The 16,882-nt window shown below is 41.3% G+C and overlaps 1 protein-coding gene across 1 annotated transcript; it reads right to left on the bottom strand.

Annotated features, from left to right (window-relative positions):
- Window positions 1-5,670: 5,670 nt before the first annotated feature.
- LOC148037853 (sugar transport protein 7-like) lies at window positions 5,671-14,386 on the bottom strand. Its single transcript, XM_087676816.1, has 4 exons — window positions 14,105-14,386; window positions 12,969-13,291; window positions 12,108-12,734; window positions 5,671-6,397 (listed from the first exon to the last, which is right to left on the bottom strand). The coding sequence occupies exons 1-4, from the start codon at window positions 14,250-14,252 to the stop codon at window positions 5,930-5,932; spliced, it is 1,566 nt and encodes a 521-aa protein (XP_087532942.1). The 5' UTR covers window positions 14,253-14,386; the 3' UTR covers window positions 5,671-5,929.
- Between the last annotated feature and the right edge of the window lie 2,496 nt (window positions 14,387-16,882).

Genomic DNA, 16,882 nt, shown 5'->3' with positions numbered 1-16,882 from the left:
CCTTGCATATCTAGCATCATTTCATTTACACCTTTCCCGAACATCGCAATGACATATTTGTCATAGAATTCCAAGCCTAGGATCACTTCAAAATCATCCATGGGGATTACTAAGAAGTTGAGTTTTGCTTTCCACTTTCCAGCTTCTACTTGGACTGCAAAGACTTGTTTCACTTCCTTGGCTTCTCCTTGTGCGAATGTTACTGTTAATCCTTCTGGGGCCTTAGATAGTTTCAATCCATGTTTTGCTGCGCACTTTGGGGTAATGAAGTTGTGTGTGGCCCTTGTGTTCTCCATGATGGGTTGGTTTCCTTCACTCACTCTATCTTTGATGTATAGGTGGTGGATTGTTGCTACTCTGGCCGCCATGCATTGGGGTCGGGCACTGACTGTCCCTACCCTTGGGTGGTCCATGCTTTCATCACTTCCGCTTGGGATTTCTTGAATACACGGGGGTTGCAGTTCTTCTCCTCCATATGCGCTAGTCGCATTCACCCTCGACCCACTTGATGAGGATGTATCTTCTACGGGGCATCTGTTTTGGTAGTGTGGACCCCCGCACCTGAAGCATCTGATCCCGATGGAAGGGCTGGGGGTCTCCACCATGATGTATTTGATCCTGCGAGTTGTATCTGTGAATGGCCCTCTAAGGGCATTGGGCCTTTAGTTCCATGAGTTGTTGTTGTTGTTGAAGTTGGTGTTGAACCTGCTTTGGTTCCCCTGGGCCGTTCTCCTACCTTCTAGGTCCACTAATCTTTCGGCCATTCTCATGGCTTCTGCTAAGCTTGTTGGTTCCTATCTCTCCAGATCTCTTCTAGCCCATTCTTGCATCCCAAACAAAAATCCATGCAATTTGGTGTTTGTATCCATGTTTGGTAGCTACATCATAATCTGCCTATACTTGCTGGTGTATTCTTTAATCTTCCCTTATGTTTGTTTGAGGTTCCTCCATTCGTCTCTCACCTTGAATTTCTCCATCTTTGGAATGAAGTAATCTTTCAATTCTTCCTCGAGTTCTTCCCATGCGAAAATGGTGTGGCCCTGCTATTGCTCTAGCAGGTACCAATTGGCAACGTCCTCCTCCAAGTAAATGGCTGCCACTTCCGCCTTCCTGTCTTCGGTGATTCGGGAATACTTCACGTACTTGTCCACCTCTACGATCCACTTCTTCAAGACCAACCCGTCTCTCTCTCCTTTGTATTTGGCTGGTTGGGGCATTTTGAATTTTCCATAGTCATCCTCCGAGCTATCGCTATCTTCCTCTTCCCTTTTATTGTGCTTCTTCTCCTTCTTCTTGTCTTTCTTCTTGCTTCCTGCCTCTACTGCCTTCTCCTTCTCTTTCTTGGTATCTTGCACCCTCCTAAACGTCTCCTCTCTACCCATCCTATCCATCTCCTCTTGCATTTTGAGTATTTTCTCCTCTTCTTGTTGTTGTAACACCCATTCTCTATAGCCCTGCTCTACTTCTAGTTTTCTCTTCCTTTCCTCTTCCTCTTCCTTCATCTGCATGTTCCACCATATTGACTCCAGCATGCCTGACATGCCCTCCAACTGCATTTCCAGTCCAGCTACCTTCTCCTCTTGGGCTACTCTCCATTCTTGCCCTCTACTCTTCTTCCTCTCCTCCATTGTTGGGAGGGTGACATTCTCCCTTTCATCCTCCATGGGGTTGGTGGTGTTGTCGGCGCGGGAAAGCCGTGATGTGGTTGGTGGTGTTGTCAGCGTGGGGAAGCCGCGTCTCGCCTGTGGTGATAGTGTTCATGCCGCAGGGAAGCTACGTCACATCTTCAGACGGTGGGTGGTATAGGGGCCGGACGTCACGACGGGAGTCGACGTGACGGGGATCGACGCGACGCAGGGCGTCACGACACGGAACGTCACGACGTGGGTCGTTACGAGTTCGTTCTCTTTGGGGCACTGGATCTTTTCTCCTGCTTCCATGAGCACTCCTTCACTCCGAGCAAGAGTTGCTATGATACCAAGTGTGATGCACCTGCACTCGTTACGCACTCAACACGGCACAGAAAGGTAAGACGATATGTGAGCTCAAGGTATACTCTTGTATTATTCAATCCAAAAAGCGGGACAACATAGACACATCCTAGGACTACACCCTCGTGACGCCACACATAAGAGGGTTCACCACTGGGTATAGGGAATCACACGTAGTGTGGAAACAAGGTAGGGCTTTGAGTCACTACTACTCCCTATATAGGTGCTTCCGGTGATAACGGCATGGTATAGCTACAAAGCCCTTACGGGGGGGGGTAGTAGGAATTGATTGTGGAGGGAAGGAAGAGGGTGACTTGGTGGAGAGTGGAGGAATGTGAAGGAGAAGACAATTGATGGTTAGCAGAGTGGTGGCTAAGAGGAGGAGATAGAGGAGTAGGTAGATGCAAGAGATGGTGGACAGAAAGAAGGGTGCCTATTGAAGAGTTTGTAAACTTAGCTTTAAAAACCCATAATTTTCAAAGCAATAATAGCTTAATGTTATAATCACTTTTTCTCTAATGGGAATGCCAAGCCATAACATCCATTCCATTCTTGACACTTTCACAAATGCATACTATCATGTAGGAAGGCACCCACGCACATGACTATGCATCTATGTGTGTAAGATACATGCAAACGAGTGAGCAAACATTGCTCTCATATGTTATGTGTTTTTTGGTCCTTATTCAAGGCATTACACACAAGTCTGCTTCCATGGGACAATACTGTTGTAGTTTAGAAATAAGTGTGCTCAATTGGGAATGTTCAAAGAAATAAGTATGCTCAAATGGGAATGTTTAAAGGCCATGACATTGGATAATGTTATGGATCTCGTGGACTTGATCTAATGTGATAAATTGGTTTTCAAATCTTAAAGGGCTTGACTACACACGTACACATATACAAGCATTACCATGTTAGAATATTTGTATGATTATTGAGAGTTTTCATCAATGGTGTTATTTTGTGCTAATTGATTACCAATTTCTAGAGTTGTGGTTGATTATGGTGCATGATTGAATTAAATGTGTGTGTCTATAAATGGGTTTAAATAAGTTACAATATTCACATATAGAATTATCACTTTAATGTTCATTTTTTAAATGTACTATCATGAATATTTTCCACCTGAAACATGATTACTAATTTCTAGAGTTGTGGTTGATTATGGTGCATGATTGAATTAAATGTGTGTCTATAAATGGGTTTAAATAAGTTACAAGATTCACATATAGAATTATTACTTTAATGTTCATTTTTTAAATGTACTATCATGAATATTTTCCACCAGAAACATGTTGCAAGCTTTTGGAGGGGCATGGTAGACATTGATTCATATTGCAAGCTTTTGGAGGGGTAATAAGAGCATGATGGGCATGGTGGATGTTGATTCATAGGAAATTATTTTCCATTGCAGTATTAGAAAAGGAGAGAGAGAGAGAGAGAGAGAGAGAGAGAGAGAGAGAGAGAGAGAATGGATTTTGAGTTACAATTGTGCTTAAATTTAAAGTAAGTTCAACTAAAATGATGACAATTGACCTTATGGTAGGTTCTATAAGTAGTGGTGCAATACTTGGATTTCACCTTTAGGCGAAGAGATTAGAGTAAACCCAATCAATACTTACAAATACATCACCTTGACCAAACTATTGAAAATTTGAGAATCTGGATTGTGTAAAGTATGCTCAAATTTAGAATCTAAGTTTGCTTACGTTGGGTTTGGCATGAGAAACATTCCATCAGCAAACTAATAACTATTTTATATAATGAATACATTGTACACTTAGACACACAGCTTATGCAAATCCATCTTAATAAAGGTGGATCGTGGTAGTTGTTGCAAAAGTAGCAATACAAAACTTGAAGTTTAAAATAATATTTGCTTCCATGGTGATATTTGGAGTGTGGCGTGCCTAATTGTGCATCCTATTGGTTTATTTGACTAGATATTATGATTATTAGAATATTTAGATATTATTACGATTGTTGATTATACTCAATATATATTTAGTTATTACTACCGAGTATTGTCTATCATTACTATGGGAGAGCAAATCATATTGCAACACATTGCTATGATAAGGATGACATGTATTGATATCAATCCTTTGAACCCCACTATGAACCACCAAGAGAATCTAGGCACAGAGTGCTTGGTGGGATTGGTGGTGAGCTTATAACCACATGTACCAATTGCCTTTTTGAAGGCTCCTCATGGGTTTGGTGTCTCCTTTCTACACAAACTCTATGTCTCTTTCGTATGGTTGACCCCATCAATGAGTGGTATTAAGACCCTTAATCACAATGGACACCTTGTTTGCACTCCTCTTTTGTATGGTTGACACCATCAATGACTGATATTAAGACCCTTAATCACAAAGGACACCTTGTTTGCATTCCTCACTATTTAAATTCATCCTTCAAGCATTGCTTCAAGACAAAATGCATGTGATATTCACGTGTCAATTGTGAGCAAATGTCTAAGGTACTCAATTGAGTCCATCAATTAAATGGTGCCCGGTGTAATAGTGCTACTTTTGTGTTATGTTCCCCATGAGTCTTGATTTATACAAGTTTCTCAATGCCATGTTAAGATCGATGCCAATTACAACAAAAAAGTATTTTATCAATAACAAAAAGCAAGCTCGTAAAAGTCCATTAAAGAATATAAAATCACGAAATCATGTAGCATAATGATAATAGCATGCCTATAGGCTGACACTTTCCTATTACTACCCATGATTGCATTAAAAGAAAAGGCCAATGAGTTTGCCCCTTCAAATCCTTGTACAACCATACAAACACATCCAAATTTTCCAAACCCTTGTACAACCATGCAAACTCTTCTTAATTTTCCTCTAGTAGATTCGCCAAAATCAATAATTCCTCATCAAGAAGGGCCATTGCCCATTTTAAAATAAAATTCACATCCATCTACATCAATGAAGATCACTCGTTTTTCACCTTCCACTTCTCTTATAAATGTACCTCACATGGCTTCTAAATAGCCAACGTCCTTAAAAGGGGGTTGTCTCCTCTTCAAATATGCCATTCAAACTCACTTCAATTGCACAAAACCTAGTTTTGCATGTAAATCACCAACCAAGATTGGATTAACAAAGTACAACAATTACAAGGCTATAATTGAGACAAGGGAGTTTGTTTGAAACATACGAATATACAATTGATAATTTTACAATGTGGCTCACTAAGAATACAAGTAACCAACATGGCTATATATTGAACGAGATATGTGTTGATAAGTTCTACCTTGACCAATTATGTTTCTCTGATAGCAAGTTCTAGTCCATTTTTATTTTTCAAATTTATTTTATGTTTTGTTAGGCTAGTTGTTTGCTATCTACTTCACAATGCACACACATTGATTGCTTTTTTATACTTAGACCTAAGTACAGGCAAGGGCCATAGGATTTGTTCTTGGGGTTTTGATAGATTCTCTCTCTCTCTCTCTCTCTCTCTCTCCACTTCACTTTTCCACCCATGATTTTCACCGGTGAGAACTTTGGAAGCCCCTTGCAATTACATTGCCTTGTTTTATATTGGAATAGACTTTTCTATGACGTCTATTATCCTTACTGCAACTGATTTACTGAGATCATCATGAACAGAAGTTTCACAATGTGGGATCGCACTATATTTATTCGTGAATGAGTCAGTACTATTGTAATGCAAATTCTGAAAATCTGTATTATTGGAATCGAAGAAGTAAAATGCCACAATATACTGCACCGTTCAGCAGCCTCGGTCACTATGGTAATGTACGTATAAGCACTGAGCAGTACAGGAAGTGTTTCCGAAGAGGCAAAGGTATCAATTCTTAGATGTGGAAAAAGAAAAGGAGTATACAGGATGTACAGGGATGGTGCCTTGGGGGAATCAAGTAAAACCCTTGGCAGTCATAAGGAAAAGACTGTCTATTAGGCGTTTTCCACGTAGTTCTCCTTGGCTCCTGGCCTCTCAACCATCTCAAATTCTGTTGGTGGAATCATATCCTTCCAAAACCAGTGACTTCGCCACTGGAGGATCATCTCCTCAATCGGCACATTCTTGGTTTCCGGGAGAAAGAAGAAAATGAAAGCTGACATGGCTGCTACCAAGCCAGCAAAGAACAGGAAGGTTCCATACTTCAAAGTGCAGAGCATTGCAAGAAAAGACTGAGCTATGATGAAGGTAAAGAGGAGATTTACGCACACAGTTATACTCTGGCCAGCCGAACGAGTTTCTAGTGGGAATATCTCGCTCGGTACCAGCCAACCAAGCGGACCCCAGGACCACCCAAATGCTGCTACGAAGAGGCATATTAGTGCCACAACAAGTTTTGCCACTGCTGTTGGGAACTCTTTCTGCCCTCCAAAATTCAGCTTCAGAAGGATGCTGACGCAGACCTGCAACACTCAGAAGGCAAGACCCAAAAGTTAACAAAGTTTTCTCAACTAGCTAAACTACTGACAACAATTCAATATAACCTTTGCATCTTCTAAGTCGAATTCAGTCACAACGGTGAAACTTATAACATTTTGATTATATAACATATCAAATAGTATACCCTAACATAAAGCAGTTGAGGTGTCGTACATTTTCCCTTGACCTCATTCTTGTATCAAGGTTCAAGTTTACCAATCCCATGGGCCTTTATGCTCAATTAATACTCCGAACAACAATCAGCATGCCCCAAACATAGAACACGATATGAAGCACCCTCACAAACAAAATCAACTATTCTGGTCAAGTAAGAAGAAGATTGATGACAGCAATCGATCAATTTACTGTAGGTTTTTTCATCGTCCACCAGGAGAAGCTCTACCTGCTAGTCAAACAGCAGATTTTATTTTTCTTGTTAGCAATAATGGACCTCCTGCAAGCACATCACCTGAAGTAAGCCCTGCAATCCCATGCCTATTGTGTAAGCCCATCATTTTGTCAAAGCCATTTCTATCACAAGTGATAGCCAAGGCTTCACACATCGCATGCCTTTTACCGCAAGTCAGTTGCAACAGGGCAGATTCATTGTAGCTCAGAAGTTTAACTTTTAGCAGTCCCCCGTAGCAACATAGAATGGGGAGATGGCAGCTAGGATTGCAGGAACGTAGTGATAGGAATGGGGAATGTGCTCTTAATTGGTGGATCATTCCTGCTACCGGTCCCCATAGGTGTTCCCTATTAGCATAGTAGCCAGAAGTTTCGGGAACGGCAAGGTAGGAAATTAGTTTTTCAAACAAGTTTCCTACAGTATTAATTCTTAGGAAACATCAAAAACATTTCTTACACATATATTAAAAAGTATGGTTCATAGAGCTTGTATACATGAAATATTCAGAGAAATAGACCTATTTCCTCATTATATACATGACCAATGAGTGATCAAATTCTACAATATAAACTTCTAAACATTCATCTCTTGGAGAATATAAGTGTTACTCGTCATTTCTCAGCCATGTAATTATTTACAATGTGATTAAAAGGAAAGTCACCACATTATTATTTATAAAGATAACAAAATAATATTTAAAGGGAAATTCATAAATATCAAAGAGCAAGTTAAAGCAAAGGCATGCCACATATGTAATAAAAGTAACACAGAGAGAGAGAGAGAGAGAGAGAGAGAACCCTCTGTTCGTCCCTCCTGATCAGTTCTAACATCGCCACGATCAGACAGAGGACCACAACTGATGCACTGCTGTGGGCGAGTGGTGGTGTTCAGCCAGACAGTGACAGGCGCTGCCAGTCAGCCCACAATCTCATCAGCAGCAGGCAGGCCCCGGGGGAGTGAACCAGCTAGCAGGCGCAGTACAAACCGAAGGCAGGTGCAGGAGAATAATTGGCCACGGGTGCAGATCAAGTGGCAGGTGCTATTCAAGTGGCAACCTACACACGCAAGGAAGGTCAGACCTGCACAGCCCTAAACAGGTGTGACACTCTGATGCAAAACCTAATCAATCCTCAAGACACAGAAAGTTCTGCAACAATGCAGCGCTGTGTAGATCAACTCCTTGAACACTAGTGACCTACAGAACAGTGATTAACTGACCTATGAATTAGCTCTGGAGGGATGGAGACCTCTTGTGGCATCAATATGGATTTCATTGACCGGCACTTGGCCGGGGTGGAACGTAAAGATGATTTGGATTCTGATGATGAGTCGTCTCAGGCAAAGGACCTTCATGAAGATGCCGAAGGCAATGAAGCATGCAAATGCCACAAGATAGTGGTGGATCCCATGGGGACGAACGCTTTGGAATTTGCACAAGGTCATTGCCACCCTTTGTAGGAGAAAGGGACATGTACGAAGGTATGCTGGCTCAAGCTAATAGCCTGATGAGTGAGTACGTTTATGCAACTGAGTGTAAGGCATCTGCCTTACTGGATGGTGAGCATGTGGTGGTGGTTCTAGGAACAGATATTGTGTTACAGCAAATTGCAGCCTTCCATAAGTGGGCTGCCATCTTCTACTTTACTGGTTGCATTCCTCTCATTACACATATCGGAGCCTAGCTTGAGGGTATGCTTTCACATGGTGATTTGTTTAAGGAAGCTGAAAATGGACAAGTACAAGCTCCTCTAGTGGAGGAGATTTATGATGGACCAAAAGGGTTATTTGAGGTTCTCTTTCACATGCCACAAGCTTGGGCTCAAACATAAAGTATCCCTTTGTTTCTGGATAAACAATTAGTTCATCTTATTCCATGGTGGCCCTTGGAGGAATTTTAGGATCTTGTTCCATGGAAAGCATCAACTTCCCTTCGCATCTCTAGCAACTTCTTCCGTTGATCTTGCACTCTCTTGGGCAAGTATTGGTAGCCCCACTTGGCTTTTTGCAATAGAAATCAAGCCTGTTTGCTTTGGGACACTAGTAAGGTTCACTCTACTCAAATACATTTCCAAGCTCCTGGTTTGCATCCCTTGTTTTATGAGTTGAGATGGAAGACATTTGCAAGCCATTGTTTAGATGTGGGCAACTAGGACACTTTGTCTGAATTTAATCATGACCTTGGGAGGTCACAACATCGTATGGATTTAGAAGTGGAGATGCATATACAAGTGCAAGAGCCTCTATCTCTATCTCAATAGCAACATGAGTCTCCTCTTCCATCTGCTACGCAAACAGGACATAAGGATTTGTGATGGTAGGCCTATGAGTGAACCTCAATTCTTGTATCATGATCAAGCTTTTAAGGAAGTTCTTTGGGTGACAATGGTGAAGCGTCATGCTCACTAGGAATCTCATTTAATTCCTATGCATACCCCTCCATAGAATGTTACTCAAACATGTCAGCGAAGGGGTAAGGGTTTTAATTCTAGGCCCCAATCATTTCATTTTCTTGCCAATAGGTGTGGGAGAAAAGAGTTCTTCAAATTCTGCTTTGCGGCTTGATTCTCAAGAAGGATTGCTTCAATCAAGGGAAACAATAGCAATTTCCTTCCCAAGCGTCGATTGTTGATTTGCAAAGGATTGACCTTGTAGATGTCATTCACAATGAAGTGAAGAGATTCTAGGCAAATAAAAATGCACATGCCAAATGGAGAGCACTGCAACAATAGTTTTCTCTTGCCTATTCTATCATGAGAATAGCTTTATGGAATGTCAAAGGTGTCTAGTCTAGAAGAAAACTGTATAGTATGTGGAGGACTATTTTTGCTAAAAACTGGGATATTTTTTGTTAGTGGAGTACAAGCAAGATGCAATGCCTGGTTCTATTTATGTATATAAGGATTTTACGATGTTTTTAAGTGGAAATGCACTTGGTAGATTTGGGGACTTGCCTATTGTTCACTCTTCCCTACAGCCTTCTTTGACTTGCATGGATGCTGAAGGCAAATATGTGATTGTGGAGATGAGGGTGAGGCTCTTTGGCTAGTGGGGATATATACTCCCAATACAACTCAAGATTATCGATAGCTTTGGGTGGACTTGCAATGTCTTTGTTTGGCCCATCAAGGGATTGTGATGGGTTATTTTAATACATACGAGTATGTGGAGCAGGCAACTTCGCCTCTTTCTATGATTGATGGTCCGAAACACCAAACATGGGATGCTTTGGTAGCCTCATCATTGAAACGAGATATGTGGTCCTAGCTCCATCCTTCCAAGTCCGGGTCTACCTTTTATTCCCTTCAAGATTTTGGGACCTAGGCTAGAGCCGAGATCAGATAGAATGTGTGTTTGCCAGAGTGATTCCTTCCTTTCAAGAGTGCTTAATATGTGGGTGGAGAGAGACAACATGTCCTCTCAAACCATTATCCTCTGGTCTTGAAAATGATTCATCACCCAATGGATGCCTTTAAGGCCCAGCTTGGGTGTTTCCCCTTGAGATTCAATTTGCTGAGCAGAATTACAGCATGTGCAATATTTATTGAAACAATCTGTCACCTTGCAACTCATGAATTGACCACTTACAGAAATTCAGTCATTCCATCGCAGAAAATGTATGGGAAAATTAGGGAAATACAAGGCAATACCTAATGGAATGCATATTGTAAGGATCAGATCAATTGCCCTTTGTTTATGGGCATGTATTGAATGCTGATTTGCTGTGGCAACAATGCAAATTTGAAGTGCAAGTCTGAATTTACTCAGTTTGACAATAAATTGGGCATGGAAAGGTTAGAGCAAAGCACTAGGATTGATACATGAACAAGACTAAGGCTTTGTAAAGCAGATTGGATCTGTTTCGAACTGAGATTTGCATTACACATTGTTTGCAACCGGGCAGCAATGTGGAACTAGATTTGCACCTCCAATGTCACTTTTGCAAGTCAATTGGACTAAGAACAACATACATTCTCATGCATTGCACTTGTTAATGTGAATGGATAGACAAGTCACACATTTGGTCAAGGTTGGTGAGAGCAATTGAGGACACAAAATTGGAGACAAGTCTAAGCTGATTCAAGAGCAAGGACCAAGGCACATGGGAATCACTAGCATCAAGAGAGTGCTAGTTTGTTACAGCAAGTCACTTGTGATATGTGCAAGCTTTGAACAGTGATAAAGAAATACCAAAAGGAGCACCAACCTTTGGGCCTAACTTGTGTTGTCTATCATAAATGAGCATTCTGGCTCTCCTATTCAGTGGGTATTTTGTTTATTTGCTGATTTGTTGATTTGTTTCATGTGTGTGTAAGTTGTTTTATGATCACTGTCCTTTAGATTGTTTCCAAAGGCCAGTTTCATAGATCCAACCTGAAGTGATGCAACACAAGCCATAAAAGCACGAAAAGAGAAACATGATGGAGATTCAGCTTACCTCTCATCAAAGAGGCTCATTCCCGAGCCTAGCAAAGCCAACAATGTGGCAAGCCGTATTTAGTTGGTATTTGACAAATTCCTTAATATTTTGTGGTTTGCCCCTATTTCCATGGTTTTATGGATAAAAAATCAGGTTATTTAAGGGCACTCTTCCTTCTCATTGTCTCAGCAAATATATATGGATATTTCTTAGGACCCTACCTTAAGGGGATACATTTAGGTCTTTGCTTGGATGATGTTTGAGACACTATGGACCATTAGAAATCTCACAATCCCATTTGGTGATACAAACGGTCAGACTTTCTTCAAGAGATCTCTACAGCAGTCCCTCTGTAATTGCTATAGAGACCAAGATTTTGATCAGGACCAAACTATTTTTTCAATGTTTCTGACAAATTCATAGGATTGAATCTCTTGGTTGCAAAAAAATGTGTCTTTGTGTGTCTGTATGTGTCTCTTTTTCATGATTCTCTGGCATAATCACTAAACTACACTTAGTGCATCATTCCATCTTCTAGGTGTTTTTCGAATTATTTTGATACATGTTTGTGGTGCAGAACTTCCTATAGCATAAGCCCTTATGAGTTCACACAATAAACATTACTTGTAATGCCGGATTAAAATGTGAGCATGAAGAGAATTCAGCCTCATAGCGGTGATTTATGGTCATCAATGTGATGTAATCAAAGCGTTGTGTGGAAACGATCTGTAATCCAGACTGTCCGACCACATCTCCCTTCGTAATTTCCAGTACATATGCAAGAAAAATGTGATTTTCACACATCATAACATATGTCTATATGTGAAAGTCCAAACTTATATGTCTCAATAAAGGAGAAAAACCATACCTGGCAGATAAACATTTGCAGACCACCCTCCAGAAAGAAAAATCTACGACCAAGCCTATCCACAAAGGCTATAGAGACAACTGTTGCTCCACAAATTACTGCTCCAGTAAAAACTGCTGAGTACAGAGCTGCGTTTCCACCAAACCCAATGCTTTGAAAGAGTGAGGGGGCATAGAATAAGATGGTGTTAATCCCGGTAAGTTGCTGAAATGCTGGTATCAGTATTGCCATAACCAGTTGTGGCCGGTTTCTCTTCTGCAGAATGTTTCTGAATGGATGTTTTACTGCATTAGCAGCCACACTGGCATCTACAAGATCATTAAATTCTGCATCCACACACTGTGTTCCCCGAATTTTCTGTAAGACAAGCCTGCCCTGCTCATGATATCCTCGTTCGACCAGGCTATTTGGAGTGTCTGGAAGAAAGAACCCTCCCACAGTCATCAATGTAGCAGGTAGAGCAGCCAAGCCCAACGAAAGGCGCCAACCCCAGGGCTTCAGATTTTGAGTGCCAAAATTAACCAGGTTTGCCACAAGAATTCCCAGAGTGGTTGAAAGCTGAAACATCATGTTCAGGGCTCCACGTAGACTTGCAGGTGCCATCTCTGACAGATATAAGGGCACTGCCTGCTCATACAAAATACGAGAAATATTTGATTCTCAGCACGTGCAAATAACATTGTGTATTATTGCATGTGTTTCTCAAATTAGACATCTATTCCTATTCTCTCTTGGATGCAAATATAGCCAAGTCTTGCACAAGCCACTGACATGCAAAAAATAAACAACCACACTGTCAAAGCCATTCACCAACTTATGACAAGCAATAGAGGGACAGCAAAAACTCATGTTTCACATTACCTGATTGCCAAAACCAATGCCCACACCAAGCAGGACTCTTCCAATAATTAGCATTGGCAGATTTTGTGCTGCTGCATTTAGAGCTGCACCTACCAAGAAGTTCAGCCCACCAAGTAGAATGCTGACTCTTCGACCATACACTCTTGTTGTATAGGAGGCTGCATACGTGAAAACGAGGCCAGCCAGATAGAGAGATGAAGTGAAAGCTGTAAGCTTTTGATTGTTGTACTTGCAGTAGTCCTCGTCACTAGAGTGGTATGTTTTATGCTCATATGCATCTGGGAAAAATTTAAGAAGGAAATCATCCATTGAAATAACGCCACCTGTGATGTAAAGCCAAGTTAGAAATCTTGACTAAAATGCATATTCAAGGTACAAAAGCTATGTAAAGCCAAGGTAGAATTCTTGACTAAAATGGATGTTCTAGGTACGAAAGCCACTAGGCATGTTACTTGTGGCTCAGAACATATTCTAAAGCCCACACACTGTGGATTCTGAAACGGGCCCTTATTTGTGAGCTCAATTCCTTGATCAGTGATTCTCAAACTGTCTGATTAAGGTTAACTGTGGCATGCAGCACCTTGAGGTTTTAAGAAAAAGCTTTGCGTGCTATCCACCCTCACCATACAGTGACAGTAACTAACCAAGAATGGAGAGATCACACAAGAGAGCAAGCAAATGCCCATTTTCTTGTTGTGCACCACACCCTCACCTCTCTTATTCCCTTGCTCTCTTGTGTGATCTCTCAATTCTTGGTTAATAATTGTTTTTGTGTGGTGAGGATAGATACATTGCAAGTATTTACAGTGTTTCAACTTTTGCATGAAAGGATTTCTTCCGAATCAGTTCAAATTTGCCTCCCTTGTCTGAATCTATACGACCCCTTCCACTTTCAAACATGAACTGCTTTCAAACGTGGACTGCTTTGCTAGTTTCTGAAATACATTCCTGTCTCTTCGTGAACCACGTGATTACTTAAACCAACACGTATCTATGCTCCAAGCTGCACCATTCTCAAGAACGGTAGACATCGCATTTTAGAATTTTGTTTTTAGGGAAGCAACGGTGACCAGCGACGTAAAACGGCATCGAACAGATACTGCAAAGTGGATGCATCAAAGATGGAAACGACTCACCAGAGATGCCAAGATCATAGCCAAAGAGTGAGCCTCCGGTGGCGGCAACGATGCAGGCGAGCACAACATAGAAGGTGACATGGCCAGTGTATTGATCGGCCCTCGTCTTTCCTCCATAAAGGGGGCCTTGGAAACCTGCGCCTGCCATGTCAGTCTCGTCGCGAGAACCGAAGTCTGCTTGTAGACTGCAGACTTTGTGGCTGTGCTGAATTTGTAGTCCCCCATCGAATCGAAGCGCTTCATAGTTTGACTCTTGTGCTTTCGTCTTTGACTGCTTTGCTTTTTGTTTAGCAAGTTGGAGCCCTGATCTGATGAATCATCAAACTTGTTATCTTTTCCCGCTCATATATTGAATTTTAAAGCCTTACCTAGTCCTGTTTTCCAAATTCCCCTACCATCACATAGGCCTTTTCCAATCCCAAGAAAGAGCAATGGGTCAGATGTCATCGCTACATGCCACAGTGACGGGCGGGGGAGACGGGAAATTTCAGGGCCTAAATTTGACGGCTGTTTTTCCTGTCAAGGGCTATTTTGCCTGTCAAAACTTTAAACAAGGCTTTTCAAAAATGCCATGTCAAATTACAAGTCAAAGATTAAAATTTGCTTGTCATCAAGACATGCCCAATCCAAATGCCCCTGTCATTTGGCATGTCAACATTTACGAGTTGCCTTTCATTTTTACTAGTTGTAACTTGTATATTGATATGATGTATTATATACTATATAGCATTGTAGCAATTTGCAACTTGCAAGTCAAGAATTGGTGGCTCGAGTACCTAGCAAGTCTTATGCAACTTGCAAGTTTTCAACTGCTAACTAGGTTAGTGACTTCGTAAGTTGGAAGACTCTTAATATTACGATTTAGTATATTTCATTTGCCTTATCTAAAACTAAAACCTAGGATTTCAGAATCAACGGCCCTAAATCTATCTAAGCTTTTGATGTGGTCAAGAATCGAGATTGGAGAAACAGTGTACTGTGTGATTCACAAACTTCAAAGAAGATACACAGTACACTATAGACTTCAATCGATACTCTCGTGAGTTGTGTGTCGTCTCCAGTCGAGAGTCAAGACTCCACATCGCAGTCGAGAGTCGTCTCCAGACGAGAGTCGAGACTCCACATCGCAGTCTCTGCAGACAAGCTACAGACATTGTTGAACCTTCAGACTTCAAGTTCAAACTCTATCATGCAACCTGCAGGTGCAGCGTGCTCACTGCTCAGTGCTCAGGAGTCAGTGCTCTAGTCCCCATCCAACAGAGTCCTCAGTCTTGACTCTAAACTAAGGCTTAGTAATGGTACAATCATGATTCATCACTGATCAGTGTACTTGAGACTTGAAGTAGGCAGGCGGCATGTTGCAGCTGATTCATTGAAGCATAAGGCTTAAAGCCTTAACCTTAAAGTAGGTTGCACCATTGCAGGACAAACATTGATTCTTCAAGCTTGAAAGTTGAGGGCCGAGGCTCGCTGCTGGTTCGCTACAACTTGCAAGGCACTGGAGTCTAGGGTGACGCGGTCCATCGTCTAGGCAGCATTGTGCTCTGCGTGCAGTTTCATGTAGCTTGTAGAGCTTGGGACTTGGGAGTCATAAGCTGGAGCTGCCGCAAACAATTGGTGACGAGTGATGGGCATTGGGTTCAAATCCACCTGGGCCTTGGCTATTAGGTGCTAGGCTGAGGCTCAAGGCTATAGCCTATAGCTAGAGGCTATAGCAACACAACCTACGAGCTGCTGTAGCTCAGGACTCAGGAGTTGGAGGCTTAGAGTGAGAGTGACTACAAATTACAATAAGCAGGCCGCGGAGGTGAAGCAACAAGCCTACTCAAGAGTCATCACCAGTCTGAGGTCTCAGGTGACTACAATAGGCGGAGGCCCAAGGGTCCATTGGTTGCCAGGGAGACTCAAGAGTCAAGAGGAAGCCTCTTCAACCAAAGAGGTACCTACACTAGTGATACAGTGGATTTTTCTATTTTATCAATTAATTGCTTTGTTCTAGGAGTTTAAGTTTGAGTCATGATTCATAATAGCTATTAGCTATTACTAATTAGCTATAAGGCTTTAGCATTCTATAGGTTAGCAAGGAGTGCTCACTAAAGTAAGATTTAAGAACATGAAAGGGTGAGGCTTCATTAATCATTATAATTGGAAGAAATGTGAGTCCTTTAGAGCCCAAAGTATGACCCAAAACCATATTTCAAACTAATGCATTCAAAAATATCAAATGTACAAGGCAATGAATTTTCAAGCTCATCTTTGAAGTAAGCAATAATATGCATAGTAGTTATTCTCATAAGGTCTCCATTGTTACTAGTGCCAATAAGCGCATGCTATAACAATGGTTAGGGGAGTCTAGCTTGTATTTAAGGGGAAAATTATCTAGTTAACTAGCATGTTGTAGTTTCTTTTAATACACTTGAAAAGAAACAAAAGAGTTGTCACTTGTAGGTCCCTTTAATCAACTTAAAAGTAGTAGATGAGATAGAAACTATCCCTTTCATTAAGGATTTGTTTTGGGTTTCTCATTCTAACTTCATGCATATCCTTAGGAGCCATACCTCAACCAACTTCTATGATTGGTGCATGCACATCATCTAACATTTTGCTTTATCTTTTCCAAAGAGAGACTCTTATTGGAAAAAATGTAGTCTTTAATCCATTAGAGATGATCTTTTGGACTTTTGAACCATATGCAAACATGCACACTAATTTTCCTAGTCTAAAAAGTATATAGAGAATGGACAAGATGAAGCTATAGAGAAAATAAAGATTCCTACC

Source organism: Lygodium microphyllum, chromosome 4, assembly GCF_053477565.2.
Source record: "Lygodium microphyllum isolate KBCC chromosome 4, Lygodium_microphyllum_v1.1.10, whole genome shotgun sequence".
Lineage (NCBI taxonomy): Eukaryota > Viridiplantae > Streptophyta > Polypodiopsida > Schizaeales > Lygodiaceae > Lygodium > Lygodium microphyllum.
This window is presented reverse-complemented; position numbering and strand designations above follow the sequence as displayed.

Bases quoted from the DNA above. Each gene is read 5' to 3' on its own strand.
- LOC148037853 (XM_087676816.1), bottom strand. From the start codon at position 14,252: ATGGCAGGCGCAGGTTTCCAAGGCCCCCTTTATGGAGGAAAGACGAGG. The intron at 13,292-14,104 runs GTGAGTCGTTTC...TTTACATCACAG, and splicing joins CTATGATCTTGGCATCTCTG to GTGGCGTTATTTCAATGGAT. The intron at 12,735-12,968 runs GTAATGTGAAAC...TTGTATGAGCAG, and splicing joins GCATTGGTTTTGGCAATCAG to GCAGTGCCCTTATATCTGTC.